General features: G+C 36.7%; 1 protein-coding gene across 3 annotated transcripts in view; it reads right to left on the bottom strand.

The window, feature by feature from the left end:
* LOC126284489 (synaptic vesicle 2-related protein) overlaps positions 1-16179 on the bottom strand; it is a 105633-nt gene that overhangs the window by 69648 nt on the left and 19806 nt on the right. For all 3 annotated transcript variants that reach the window (XM_049983451.1, XM_049983450.1, XM_049983452.1), the window contains exons 4-5: positions 15664-15735; positions 2034-2158 (exon numbers count right to left, since the gene is read on the bottom strand). In XM_049983451.1, coding sequence (XP_049839408.1) covers positions 2034-2158; positions 15664-15735 — 197 coding nt within the window. The remainder of the gene's footprint in view (positions 1-2033; positions 2159-15663; positions 15736-16179) is intronic.

The following is a 16179-nucleotide window of genomic DNA, read 5'->3' as shown; positions in this document are numbered from 1 at the left end:
ACCATCTGTCATGATCACTCAACAAACACTTTTGACCAAGTTGCGATTTAGTGGATGATAATTTCTGCTCTCTCTGTGGTATAAATCTTTGATACAGTGCCACCTGAAACACCAAACACTTTGGCTACTTTGGTTAAAGAAGCATCCTCCACAGGAACACCAACAATTTGCCGATGTTCAAATTCACATTTCCGACATAACTACAGAGAACATTGTCCTGACTACAACCGACACTTGCAACGTACTGAGGACATTGTACAGGTGCAATTCTCGTTCAAATACAACAGCACCACATTCTTCCCACATTTTTGCCCAATTCCTGTATATTTCTAGGTGTCATTATTTTGAAGGAATCTTAACAGGGCACAATTGCTTGCATTTTTGAAAACCAGTTTACTGAACAACCAGAAGATGCTACTTCTAGAATACATAACACAGTGTAACCCATGCACATTCTACCACACCAGTAGACACGCAGTTCTTTAAAGAATCGAATTCCCGTTTGTGAAGGAGCTTTAAACATCCAATTACCTTACAAATGAATTACAGTGTTAAATATTTGCCTTTAAGCATATAAGAGAAAAAAGTTTGGGAAATATTTGAAATTAAGCTTACAGTTAGTTGGAAGTTATTAAGTGCTCTCATTATGAAACTCTGCATGAACATAGCCTGGGAATTTGTGCTCCATTTTAAGCATACACCAGTTTTCCACACATATCTACTGATCTGTGTGTTGCACAATGATACAATTTTGCACACACATTCAGTGATATATGTAGATACTGTCTGCAAAGGGGGTTCCAAAGATTTAGTAGTAAAGAAGTAATAAATTAAGATGTTATCCTAGATGAAGTTTTATTACGTACTATTTTAAGAAAAGCTAGTTTTTCAAGTACTTAAATGTCTATGTCATATATCCCAAACTGCAAAATGTACTGTGAATAGAGTTAGTAGTAAAGAAGCAATAAATTAAAACATCGTGTCCGATGCTGAAGTTTGATTGCAAGAATAGTGAAAAGAAGTAAGAGATAAACATATTTCCTTTCATCATTTAGCTGTGGGTGTCAGCAAGAAAAAGTTTCTTTAAGGTTTGAAAATAGGTGTAAAGTTCGTTGGAAATCGCTAGGTCTCCCATTCTCAAATACTGGCTGAATGAAGTCCAGGTATTTCTGCTCCATCAGTTATGCTGCCTCAAGACAAATACACAGCTTCTAACTGTAATACTTGCCTTATTTTGTTAAACTTTTAACATAAGATTACACATCTAAATGATTAAATTTTGTCAGCATTGTAAATTTTTGAATACGGTCAACAACTATGCAAAAATTGATAATTGAATTTTTGTTACCTCTACGCTGCAACTGGACTGTTTTAGTGATACAGATATGTGAAGCAATATCTCAACCACAATTTCTCTGATTGGTGGATCAGCATAGCATCATTATCAGACCATCAACATCTCCATACCCACCCCATTTTTGTTCGTGAAGACATACCTCCCAAGAAGGTAGATGGGTGTATAACATGAACTGCTTTCTCTCATCATGGATAGTCTTGCAAATATTAGGGGAACATAAAGATAAACTAACAAACAGCACAACATGTTCTGCTGCTATTAATTTACTGTGAACTCAGGAATGTACTACAAACAATTAACTACAAGTCTTTGCTTCAGGAACCATCTGAAGCAGAACACACATTTATATAAACCCTTTGCTTCAAATTACAATGCCAGATTTGTCTCATTTTTTGAGCACCTTACTTAATCTAATAAAAGAAAAGTGTACGTAAAGTAAAAAGAGAACAAATAAAAATTACAAAATTATGAATTATAAATGGAAAATTATCGTTCATTGTTACTATAATGCATCAATCCAAATAGAGCTTGGGGAAAGTATGTTTCTTTACAATAGTGAACAATCACAGTAATAATACCATAGTATTCAGCTTATTAATGAACTAATGTCAAAAACATTTCAAAAAATTAGTTCAGAAAAAAATTAACAAATCTTTTTCATAGAAGTGAAACTTACGACTGTGGCACACATCCTATGGCAAAACCAACCAGGCCCCTCAGCAGTAACATCCAAAGGAAGTTCGGTGCCTGTGAGGACAAGAGGCCATAACACGACAGCAGCGCTCCACACAAAGTCAGTGCCTACAATGTACATTATCGTGTGATTTAGCAAAAACTGAGTAACAATACAAGGAGTTATTCATTAATTAGCATCAATTTTGATTCAATGAACAAAGGACACTATTCTTAATGACAATAATATAACTATAGCATTACAAATATTATACTCAATAAGGTGTTTGAAGATTTGCAGAGAGACTTAATGTTTTTGTATCAACTACATTACCCATTTATTTGACTGAACTAGTGTCCTTTACAATGACTTACTTAAAACTAAGAACACACAATGATGAACAAACAGTCAATGCAGTGAATCTCTGAACTTTTTCAACATTCTCACTGCTTTTTACTGGTTGCATTTGTCCTTTTACAATATTAAGTTTTGCATGCAAATTAATATTCCTCTCTTTGGTTCATGCTTTGGTGAACATCAGCCAGTTGTTCTTTGGCACCTCTCCACTTAAAACGTTTTCACACAAGCTTACAGTGTTATGAACTTTGGTAATTGAACTGGGCTCTGATTGCCATTATTTGATGTGGTAAACCTATCAGACTTTAACTCTAGATAACTAACTAGTTTCCTCAGCCAGACTGCTTCTTTTGTAGCAGGAGAAGCAGCTACATATCCGAATCAAGTTGTGCTCAAAGCAACAATTTATTGTGTCTGTGAAACTCAGCTTATCAGTCCACGTGCCAAAAGAAATACAAATCTCGTTGCTTATTTTCATGATACTTGACCACCTGCACAATTAGCATTAGGAAAACCTACTAGTAGTTGTTTTAATCAAATACTGGAAAATTCTCTTTACCACTCATCAATGTACATTGTTATGATCATTAAAACACCCACTCGAACTGTACACTGTAAACTAAACACCTGGCTGTGAAATGACAGATAAAAACATAAGTGACCCCATTGCTTCGCAATACAATATTTCTAAAACCTCATTTTTCAATGGGTAATTAATGTACTTGAAGATTGACTGGAGCACTTAAGCCAAGGGTGTCCAACTTCTCAACTTAACTGGGACATGTTGGAAGAAGACTACTTGTATTTTCGGGCTGCTCATAATATACTTGACACTAACTGCAGAAGAAGAAGAAGAAGAAGAAGAAGAAGCAATGGTAGGGGGTATACAATTAACACATAACAAGTAATTTAGAATTTATTAATTTATGGTTCTTTATTCCAAAAAAATCATGATGGGTTTAGTTTTATATATCAAATTTTATATACAAGATTTCAGGAAACTAATGTATTAATAACAGGTTCGATCAAAATGGATGCAATTCTCTGGGTCTTCTCAAGGTGCTCATCTGTGATTTTGGTTCTGTTTCTACTATTTGTGTGCTTTACTCTTGAAAATAACTGTTCAGAAACATATGTGCTGCCAGACAAAGGTGACATACATAATACATGATTGTGCAGCAAGCGATACTTGTCTCTGGGCTGGTGGGATTTGCAAAAGTCCAACAACAATACATGATCAAATTTTTCTATTAGTTGTATGCCAGACAGCAACTCTATGCTTTCCATATGAAAATCATTTGGTAGTATATCTCTAATGTTTTTACAGGGAGTCACATACATACAAAATTTTTCATTTTTTTCAAAAATCCTAAACTCTATTTTCAAATTGAAAAGTATGGCTGGGCATTTCATCCTGTCTTTAGGATTGTGCTTGGCCAATGTGTTGCAATCAAAAAAAAGTTTGCATTTACTTGTGCTTGTCATAATTTCATTTTCACTTGGACCACATTTACTGTTTGAAACACTGTACTGATAAGTAGGTTTCTACCTTTAAGATGCCTGTTTAAGTCACCTACATGACCAGTTAAATCTACCAAAAATACTAATTCTGCAATCCAATTGGCAGTGTCAAGTTCTGGCACAGATTTTGCTGATGATATGAGTGATTTGATTTTATTAATTGTGCTATAAAATATTTTTAATATCTGGCCTTAACTGAGCCACCTTGTTTCTGTGAAATTTACGATATTCTCATACTCAGCATTCAAATTTCTGCGGAATTTCTGGAACTGATGATGACTCAGTCTCTTAGGAAGCTAATCCATAAGCTGTTAATGAAGAACTGAAATGAGTTATATTGGACCAATCATCTACTATGATACGAATTACACACAAAAGTAAAAATATTTCATGAAAGCCCAGTATAGAGACGTTCACGATCAAATGTGGTTCTCATTTGTAGCGATGGATATATCACACTGAACCTGTTATAACAGAGTTACGGGACTACCAGATGGCAAGCATAGGTAGTAATGGATATTCACATGAAGATTTTTAACTTCTACCAACTTTTAGTGATCAGAAATACAGTGAAAAACAAGTGCACAATTTCCTTGTATTTCCATAAATTAACTTCATTAGCAGGCTGGACACCCCCTGACAAACTATTTATATCATCCACTTCAAATTTATCAATTATTCTTCTCATGTAAGTGCTCTGATGTGTTTACATTTTTTAACCTGCAAGATTTTGTCTAATTTCAACTCCCACAATAGAATTACCATCTCTGGTTGTAATACAAGTGCTGCAACAACTTTACAAATAACTTTCTTCGACTTTGATGGGATAATTCCATCATCTACTAACAATTCTAACATAATTGCTTCACCAGTGACCGTGCCATGGAATAAACATACATCAGTATCATTTGCTTGAAAATTAAACTGCAAAAGAAACTCCAGAAATTTCGTGTTACAGCAATGAGAAGCCTGCTTCAGCCTATTCAGAGTCTTTTCATGCTTGCAGATTCCACGATTCTTTGTGTCAATCACTAGCCCCTCAGGTATTTCCGTATTGATTTCCCCTTCAACATTGCCATGTAAAACTGGAGTGCAAATATCAAACTGCAGCATCTCTAGATTTCATATGTGACAGTTGGAAAACCTTTAATGAGGCACACCACATAACTGGCAGAAAAGTCTCATTGTAGTTAACTCTATACTACTGTTTGATGCCCCTTGACAAAGCCAAGCTTTGTATTAAATGATGATATGAAGACAAGACCGTGAAGACCCACTTTGAACCAATGTCTTACAAGCTGTTGTTACCGGAATAATCTTCCACCATTTGTTATTCTCATGAGCCTCCAATTCCTCTGCAATCGCCTTTCTCCAGTGTTTGAAGTCAAGACTGGAAATAACGTCCTTGAAACTATAACAAGCATAATACTGGATGCAATCAATCAGCTTTGCACCACACTTGGGAACAATGAAGCAATCCTGAAGTCTCATAGCTCTTCCATTAACTGCTGTGCTATATGCTGCTTTTCCATTAGCTGTTGTGCTACCCTTGTTTTGTGGAGGCTCTGTCTCTTTCTGTACTTGTAATGACCTGATGTGAGCTTGCTTGTCATGATTGACAAATTCTCATTCTTCATTGTCCTTGACGTTTACGTTTATGTTGTGAAGCAAGTGCCAACAACCTGATGAGATATTTTAAGATCTGCAGAGAGGAACAAAGTAACATCCTTTAATATCAGGGATGAACACAGCATACAGCCGTGCATCAATCTGTAAATTTATGGCAGATCTAGCTAGGAGTCAGCTACAGAACAACCATCATCAGTGCTAAAAGGAATAAGAAAACGTAGGATTCAGACAATTGAAGGATTATATCAAGAATCATTTAGAAGGTGTAAGTTTGACGATTGTACAGGAAGACAAATATTCAATTTGGTAGCGGGTCATATGGACCTATGAAGTTTTTACTCGTATACGCACATGATGTTAAAATGACCTTCAGCCATCCATAGCTCAATTCAAAATAAGGCTCCTGTATACAAGCCTACACATTTAGCCACAGTATGCATCATAGATAGTAAATGGCCCCGTATACTAGTTACCTTTTACTTAAAAATGTAATTTATGTCAGTTCCACATAAAATATAAACATAGAAATAAAATATAAAATATTAATCTAAAAATCATAATATATATTTATAAACTTTGATTTGCAAAAAATAAGGGAAACGCAACCACTGACCCATAGCAGATCGATGTGTGGAGCACAGAAACACAGAATGGAAAACAGGACTCTCACTACTTTTCCAGCATTAGCTCTTTTTCTAGATAAGGTACACATTCACACACACAGCCACCCACCAAATGCACACTCCCATGGCCAGGGGACCACAAATCCTGTTCAGGAAGAAAGTCAGGTAAATATAATGGTATTCAGAAAATTTGTTACTTTACAAATGTATACAAATGTGTAACCTGTTTTCTTACACTGTTTCAGGTATTTCAATTGGCCAGTGGAACAATATTTTTATCATTGCCATAAACTATGATCAAGTTTGGTCTCACAGACAAGTTGGATTTTAGAAACAGAGGGTGTCAGTGCCTCAAATGAAAGTTTTTCAAGCTTACAACAGCCATGTGGGAGGTACTGATCACGTTGTTCAAAACATATCCCTTTATCGCACATCTGTAAGAGACAAAAATAAGGGGCGAAAAATTATATTTTTTTTCCATAAATGCTCAGCTAATCATTGTAGCTTTTGAAAAGGCATGGCTTCTGTATAGACACCTCAAGTCTCATTGTAGAGTAGCAATAGTTATTCTACCACTTGCAAGGGGAGACCTAAGTCAATAGAATGTATGATGGTCAAGAACACTACACTGCTGATTTGCAAGTGAACAAAAAGCGAAGGAAAAGAGGTATCCAAGTTGCAGAATGTTTAGTAAAAAAAGCTACAACAATGCGCATAAAATCTGATTTGCCCTTTCACTTTTCTTCTTTTGTAACCTAGAATTTTTTATCACAATACAATCATAAACCTGACATTCTTCCAGAAGGACAGCCTGTTACATGCAAGCTACAAGGTTAATTGCTAAAAATCCAACAATGTTGTATTAATCAATATCCATTAGAAATGAATGAAGGTGTTTTGATAATAAAAGTAATAAAAAATAATTCAGGCTTACCAAAGCTAATAAGAAATAATGTGAATTGAGCTCATCTATTTTTTTTTTTTTGCTATATTAGGCTACAATTAAAAGAAAACATATCTAATTACATATATCTTTTTGTACAAATAATGGAAAATCCAGGATTGAATGTAACAATATTATGAGAAGGAAAGTTGCTACTCAGCATATAGCACACATGTTGAATCGCAAATAGGCACAACAAAAAGACTCTCACAGTTAAAGCTTTTGGTCAATAAGACTCTCACAGTTAAAGCTTTCAGCCACTAACCATTATGGTTTCAGTTGCCCTAGACTGAAATTTTGTGTGTGTGTGGGGGGGGGGGGGGGGGGGGGTGTTGTTGACGAAGGCTGAAGGCTTTAATGGCCGAAAGCTTTAATTGTGTGAGTCTTTTTGTTGTGCCTACCTGCGACTCAGCATCTCCATGCTTGTGTGAGTAGAAACTTTCCTTTTCATAATAGTTATATATTTTTGTATATATTAGAAAAATAAATGTTAATAAAATCTGTAATAAAATCATCACGGCTAATGAGATAATGAGACATATGCTAGAGTTCACCGACAATTTTATTAAATAAGTAATGGCCTAATTTAATGTTATTTACACTGTAGCTGAAGTTATTGCGAAGAGTTAGGGTAAAACATAAAAATATCTGTCATCAAATTTTTTCTTGCCTGAGGACCTCTCAAGCATTATTCATACATAGAGGAAAATAATAGGTGGATCCACATTCCTGCCAGGTCATGCTTCATCTGTCAACAACAAGGTGGTTTTTAAATAGCCCCCTAAACTGGTAGCTTCTGCTCATTTAAGAAATTAGATCAAAAGGACTTAAGATGATAAAAAACTTCCATCTTCTCCACCAAGTCCATACATCCACCCTTCTCCCTCAATGAAGCATCTTCATTTGTGAAGTCATGTCTGGTATGCTATCCACATTTTCAATTAAATCAACGGCGAAGTTGGGTTTTCATCCAAGTCTTTCCTTTCCACAATAACTTGTTCACCGAACACAATTTTGAGACACCTTGCTGTCTGTGCCACGTAAGAAGAACCGCAATCAGGGCGATCTATTGTGTAAACACCTGCTTCAAGGTAAACACTACTTTGGTGCACATAATTAATCAAGATACGACCAAGGCTATTCGTAATTGAAAAAGAAACTAAGCTTTTATTTTGTTAAAAAAAAAACTGATGCTCCTATAGTACTGATTTTGCCATAGCATGATAAACAAATACACTGATCAGCCAGAACATTATGAGCACCTACCTAATAGCCGGTATGTTCACCTTTGACAAGGATAACTGTGACAGCGCACTGTGGTATGGAAGCAATGGGGCCTTTGTACCTTGCTGGAAAGAGTTAGCAACACTTCTGCACACACACACACTCACACGTCCCCTAATTCCCATAAATTCCAGGGATGGGGCAATGAGCTCTGACACCACATTCAATCACATCCCAGGTGTGTTCGATCGTGTTCAGATTTGGCAAGTTTGGGAACCAGCATATCAACTGGATCTTGCCACTGTGTTCCTTGAACCACTCTATCATACTCCTTGCCTCGTGACATGGTGCATTATCTTGATGAAACATGCCACTGTCATTGGGAAACATGACACTTTGTACATGGTCTGAAAACTGTTATGATACTCCTTTGCTGTCATGGTACCTTGCACAAGCTCCACTAGACCAATGCCAATGATTACCTATGTGAATGTCCCCCAGAGCATAATGGAGCCACCGGCAGCCTGTCTCTGTCCTGCAACAGTGGTGTCAGAGCTGTTCCCCTGGAAGATGATGGATTCATGCATCTCACTTTTTGCTGACTAGGGTGGTCTGAACGGTAATCTATAACACCGTCAGTGCAAGTTTTTTTTTCTGACAACCTGGAACACATTTCCCATTTTCATCCTAAAATTTAAATCCAAGAAGTTGATAGAGCTATTAGCTTCAAGCTCATAAGTAAATTTGAGTTTTTCATGTAAACTATTAAACTTGCTAACAAATGAAAAAATATTGCCATTGCCTTCCATTGAAACTAGTATGTCAGCAATGTACATGAAATAATGGACCATTCTCTCTGCCAATTTAGGATTTTCAGGGAAAAAAACTTGTTTTCAAGGGAATTTATGAAAACACTTGCCAGCTCACTGAGATGGAACTTCCCATACTCAGTCCATCATTTTGATGGTACATTTCACCATCAAATTTAAAATAATTCTAATTCAACATTACTGACAGTGGATCAGTAAAGTCACTAACCTCACTTCCAGACAACCATTCCATTCGGTTCAAGTTCTCCTAATAATTTTGACAGTGTTTTCTATGGGTGTATAAATTTACTAGACAAATGAAATAAATTTCAAGTGTGCTGCTAGGTCACCTCTGCCATTAACAATAGACCTAATCGGCATTTCTTTTTTATGTATCTTAATTTGTGACCTAAGTGTAAACATACATGGATTCATAATTCTAAACTGTTGTGTTTCTCTAGGTGAAATGACGGCTATACTGTAGCTGAAATCTAGCTAGGTCTGCAATAAAATTACATACTGATGCACAACTGTTCCCTGTGTTCCCTGATTATAATAATTTCATTGTCAATGAGCACATGTTTCCTAATGGAATCCAACCATATGTCCTTTGAAGTGCTGAAAAAGTTTTGTGTGCATGCATTTAGTTTCAGTTTACTGGAGGATCAAGTTCTTAGATTCAGAGATGTGCACACATTTACTCTTTGTTCATCATAATCGTGTGTGCTTAGTCTTAAGTCGGTCATCATAACAAGCAATAGTTCAGTCAAATAAATCAGTAACCTAACTGATACCAAAACATTAGTTCTCTCTGCAAATCTTCAAACACATCATCAGTACTGGATTACACTGCAACTCTTGGCATGAAGATTTGACTTAAAAAATATTACAGACTGTACATAAAACTCAGTCTTTTTAATCTTAAGCTTACAGAAATTTAAGAATATATTTCACCAGACACTTTCATTTTTATTTACAAACCATCTTCAGTGGTTTTTCTGAAAATATAGTATACATAATATGTTCCTGCATTTTCCTATTTATAGACTACCAACAGTTTTTTTTTTTTTTTAATTTAGTGTACAATTTAATTTACTTATGATGTTTCTGCTCTTTTATTCATGTTCTGAAGTCCACTTCTTTTGTACTTCACTTTTGTAAAACTATACAAAACTTGTCACAGAATAATTATGTTGGTTTCACCCATTCCACAATCAGTACCACCACTTTTTTTTGTCTAAGATGAGAATACAGCAAACATTGTGGGATATATGTCTGGTGTATGGGTCAGGGGTGGGGAGGAGGGGATGAATATAGGGAAAGAAACAAAGGTGGTGATACCTGAGAACGAGAACTATGACCTGTATAGGGTTGGAGGTCATATGTCTATATTATATTATGTGTTTCATTAATATAAAAAGTGTTTGGTCTGCCAAGTTGGTGTGATTTGAAATGCTTCTTTTCTGTTATGGTCTTAGTAATGTTGTAGTTTTCTTGTAGGATGAAAAGGTGTGTTTGTTGATTATCCCTGTGATTTTCATGTGTGTCTAGCACTAGTATTATGTTTATGCTGGTGTAAGTTTTTGGAAAAAGGTGAATGATTGTCCTGTACTTCCAAGTTCCTATATGCACTTTGTATCTGGTGTCAAATGTTGTCATGGTCTATCCTATATATTTTCTGTCACATTTTACATTCTTGTTGGTAGATTTCTGATTCTGATAAAGGTCTGTTTTTCTGTTGCTTTTGAGAAGTATTTTTGAATTTCACTTTGATTAGGTGAGCTATTTTATGCATAGTTTTCTAACAATATTTAAATATTCTGTATGTGTATTTGTGGTTGTATGTCACTGTGTGCCATCTTTTCTTTTGCTTTTCTTTCTCACTCTATGTTGTTCCTATTCCTGTGCTTTGTACATTTATTTGTGTGGCACATTGTCCTCGTGCTGGTGTTAACCAGATGATACTGCTTTCTGTTTCTTGATTTTAGTTTCAGTTTTGTTGCTGGGTTTTACTTTTATGCACTGTTGAGAGCTAATTGTACTATGTTATTAATTTCTGTTTGAGAGTTATCTGTGTCTACTTGCACTAGTTTAATCTGTGCAGTAGGAATGTGAGTGCTGCTTTCTTGTGTGGTTGGGATGACTTGGTATCTAATGTATTATTATATCTGTTGTGAGTTTCCAATACATGTTGAATATGTGTTGACTGTCCTCAGTCTCTATGATAACGTCCAAGAAATTTAACTACTTTTTTTTTCTCTCTCTCTCTACTGCAAACCTTATCTCACTACTAACAGAATTGATGTCTGTTGTGCTCGGTTTATCATTTGGGCACAAAATGTCATTCTATTGAATTCAATACAGGATGTTGTACCTATTAAAAAGGACATGGTCTACAGCGTCCATGATGTGTATGCTGTGGCTTCAGAAATTGGGGATCCCACCGGTAATCCTTCACTTTGTAAACAGAAAATATTGTTGAAATGGAAATAGTTCTGTTCTCTTATCAGCTCTAACAAGTTGAATGTTTCTTAAATGAATTCATGTGGAAGTGTACTGTGTTAAGATTTTCTTCTATGATGTTTATCTTTTCTGTTATTGTCTAATTAGAATACAAGTTCTCTACATCAAATGAGAGGAGGGTGGCTGTGTCTAAATCAGTTTGTCATAATTACTGAATTGTGTAGTGTTTCTTATATTTCTATCCTCTTGTAATTTGTATAATGGCTACTCAGAGAGTAGGGAACATTTTGGCATTAAAAAAAAAACTAAGTACAAGAAATATAGTTTATTACATACATCTGAAAGAGCGACAGACACATTACTTTTCCACATAGTCACCAAACACATTGACACACTTATCATAGTGGTGGACAAGCTTTGAAAGACCTTTGTTGTAAAATTCTGCCGCCTGAGACTTCAGCCAGTGAGTTACGCCCACCTGGAGTTCTGCGTTGTCATCGAAGTGCTGCATTGCAAGCTAGTTCTTTATCTTGGGAAACAAGTGGAAGTTGCCTGGTGCAAGATCGGGGCTATAGGGTGGATGAGGGAAAATTTCCAGTTTGAATGATTAAGGAGTTCTTTAGTGGGTTTTGCCATGTAAGGTCAGGCATTGTCGTGAAAAAACAAAATTTTGGACGTCAGCTTTCCTCGGCGTTCGTTTTAAACTGCTCTTCTAAAGCTGTGCAAAGTTTGACAGTATTGGGCACAATTTATGGTTGCTCCATGTTCGAGAAAATCAGTAAGAAGCACACCTTGCCTATCCCAAAGCACTGTCGCCATCATCTTCCTTGCTGACAAGATTTGCAAATATTTTATTGGTTTTTGGAGGGACCTTGTGTGCCCCCACTCTATGGACTGTAATTTTGTCTCACATTTGACGTGTTTCACTCAGATCTTGTCACCATCACCAGTTACTATTCGATCCAGTACTGAATCACGTTTGTGGTAAGCCTCCAAAAATGTCAACGTTGCCCCCCTTCACTATTCTCTATGGTGCTCTATAAGCATTTTGGACACCCATCTGCACAAAATTTGTTGTAGCCTAGCCTTTAAGTGACAATTTCAAACAACAAATCTGTGAAACTTGTGGAAAAGAAAGCAAAAGCTCTGTTATAGTGAAGCGACAGTTTTCACAAATCATTTCATCAACTTTAGCGACAAGATCATCAGTCACAATGCTTGAGCATCCACTGTTCTCTTCATCATGAACGTTGGTTCAGCCATTTTTAAACTGAATGCACTATTTCTGGATGGAACATTCACTCATTACGTTGTTTCCATACCCTTTGCACAGTTTACGATTAATTTCCATAGGTTTTTTGCCAACAAAAACTGTATCACAGACCGCACCTCACAACTGGTGGGATTTTTGACTTCAGGACACATTTCAAATTCGAATATCGAAAAAACCAGACACGTAGAGACATTCACGCTGTCCCGGATGGATGCTGACAGAGCTGCCGAGCACTCACATACCAAAATACATGCAATCAGCGTACGCCTAGCGGCGTCACACAGAAACATTCCCTACTTTCTGAATAGCCCTCATAGTTTGTGACATTTGCAACATGTTTCTTGCAAGTGAGTATGTGGAAGGATTCCCACTTGTTCACAATCGGTTTGATATGGATGTCTTTCCTGTGCAACTTTGCTTGATATCAGTGGGAATGTGTACTGGGATTTGCTTGTAACATTTTCCATTTTTTTCTTTGTCTTTTAGTGTACATTCAGTATCTTTCGGCGTGTCTCTACTTTGTCTGGTACACATCGGTTGGGTCTGAATTTAGTACTGTAATTTTATTTTTTGTGATGTACTCTTGTGTCCTTTAACTGTATTGCACTTTGTCCATGCGTACCATATAAAAAACCAAGAGAACATTTGACACCCAATAAAAAGAGCATAAAAAACATTGAAGAATGCAACAGACCACACAACAAATAACTCAATTTTTACCGAACACCTACACAAACTCCTGAGACACAGATTTGGAAATCATAAGAGTAAAACTGAAAGGCACCTTCTGATTCTACAAGAAAACTATCACATTCATAAAACCTAATAAGAGAAACAGCTTTTTAAATTAATAGGCCACATAGTATAATATCAAATATATATCACCCCAACACTACTGAGGTCTCCCACTCACCACAATCCTCCTCACCCCGGCCCCCCTACCTTCCAGTTCCCAATTCCCTTTACTACCTTCTCACTTCCTCCCTTATGCTTTCTCTGTAATCACTTACCACTCCTCCCAAACTATTTTGCCGATCCCCACCCCCACTCCTATCTCGTATCTACATCTCTGCTGAACACATCCTCTCTGATGCACACACACACACACACACACACACACACACACACACACACACACACACACACACAAAGAAAAAAAAAAGAGTAAAGAAACACCATCGACAAGGTTAGCAGTACCAAATAGACATAAATGTGAGAAAAGTAGTGGATTTCAAGATATGTATAAAAAAAGGAAGAGAAATATCATAAGTAAATTGTATGCCAAACTTAAACAGAAAAACTGTTTTCAATCTATAAACACATGAACACTTTGTATCCATATTTTAGGAATGGCCACTGAAGATACTTTTCAAATTAAAGTGAAACATTGTAGTTAACCAGTTAACACAGAAAATAAAGGGCCCCTCAAAAAGCATGCTCATTTTGAATTGTGTATTTTTTTTCCTTCCTTGTCGGTTGACCACATTTTTGTGCATCATTTCAATTTCCATTAACATCCCAACTGTTGCTTCAGCCTGGATTTTTTGCATTTCTTCTATGTGTGGTGACCCTGGAAGCAGCTTACCATCATACAGTATGTGCAATTAGTGAAAAAAATAATATTGGAATGGAGAAAGTTATGCGGCAACTCTTGAGATGCCTTAGTGTGATTTTAGGGTGCAATGAAGCACAGTTTGCAGACATATTGTGAACTTCAATGAAACGGGCTAACAGTGAACATTAAAGAGTTCTCAGCACCCTCATTCGAGCTGATGTGTGTAAGATATTGCAACAGTTCTTTGTAGTTAGTTCAGTGAAGTTGATTCTTCACCATTCCAAAGAACTGGGCATAGGGTATTCCTCAGTGCACTGAAATCTCCAGTACGATCTCAGTTACCACCCTTACAGAATTCAGTTAATGCAGCAGCTGAAAGAAGCTGACCATGAGAAAAGACAACATTTTGTTGACTGGTTTCGGAGAAGACAACGGGAAGATGACAGTTCTGCAAGTATCATCATCATTAGTGATGAGGATCACTTCCACATTAATGGATTTGTGAATAAACATAAGTACTGGATCCAGAGGCCAGTAATCCTTGCATGGCTCAAGAATGGGAAATGAACCGACAGCAAGTGCCATTTGGGTGTGACTTTTGGGTGGCTCAGCATCATCAGCAGGACGAGCTGTGGCAGTTAATAGAAACTGATAATGTGAAATGATAAGAGGTTCTATACAGCCTCCTAAGTGAACCGGACCTTTGAGAGTAGTTGTTTCAGAAGGTTCTTGCCACCTGTCATACAAACCGCACAACAAGTGTGTTGTTCCACAAGTAGTTACCACTTTGGCTCATCTCATGCAGTAGGTGCCAATGATGGTCATCAAGATAATATGACCTAACCCCTTTCCAATTTTTTTCTTGGGCTCATGTTAAACCATTATTCTATGCCAATAAACCCCAAAACATCTACAAGTTAACGGAGGAAATTCAACTTGCAAGTGGCGAAATGCAAATGGGGTCTTATCAGGCAGTTACAGTAAATTTCACAGACAGTTCTTGCACACCAGAGCAGTAGCGATGGTCATTCACCAGACACCATTTTCCATACCTGCAATGCATATGTTTATCTATTTTAAAAAGTAAAATTCATAATTCAATACATCAAGACCAATGTGTTTTTGAAGGACCCTGGATTGATATACAACAGCTGCTACAGAAAATAGCTATGCAAAGAAACATTTTAAATAACAAATTTTGAGGGTATGAAACCTCATAAAAACGTAAGTACTTACTGTTTTGCGTCCATATCTATCACTCAAATTGCCCCAAAAAGTCGAACTTAACATCATCCCCAAGAAAACCACCTGTAAATTTCCACACACATTATGACAGTATATTTGTACATGTCTTTGTATACAATCTTTCTGCAATATGATTAACAATAATTTGGTAACACACTGAGAAGTGGGAAGCATGTCATTTCAAGTCGTCAACACTGAATGTGAAATGGGATATTCAGATTTACAGTTCTTAATTGCAGAAATTGAAAATATTTTAATCCAAACTGGTATTAGCTAGAAAACATAAGAAAGACATTAACAGACTCCCCCCTCCCCGCTCTCTCTCTCTCTCTCTCTCTGTGTGTGTGCGGCGTGTGTGTGTGTGTGTGTGTGTGTGTGTGTGTGTGTGTGTGTGTGTGTGTGTGTGTGTGGTGTGTGTGAGAGAGAGAGAGAGAGAGAGAGAGAGGAGAGAGAGAGAGAGAGAGAGAGAGAGAGAGAGGAGAGAGGGGGGGGGAGGGGGAGGGAGGG

This window comes from Schistocerca gregaria, chromosome 8, assembly GCF_023897955.1.
Source record: "Schistocerca gregaria isolate iqSchGreg1 chromosome 8, iqSchGreg1.2, whole genome shotgun sequence".
Taxonomy (NCBI): Eukaryota; Metazoa; Arthropoda; class Insecta; order Orthoptera; family Acrididae; genus Schistocerca; species Schistocerca gregaria.
Note: the sequence above shows the minus strand (reverse complement) of the source record. Positions and strands in the feature narration are given on the sequence as shown.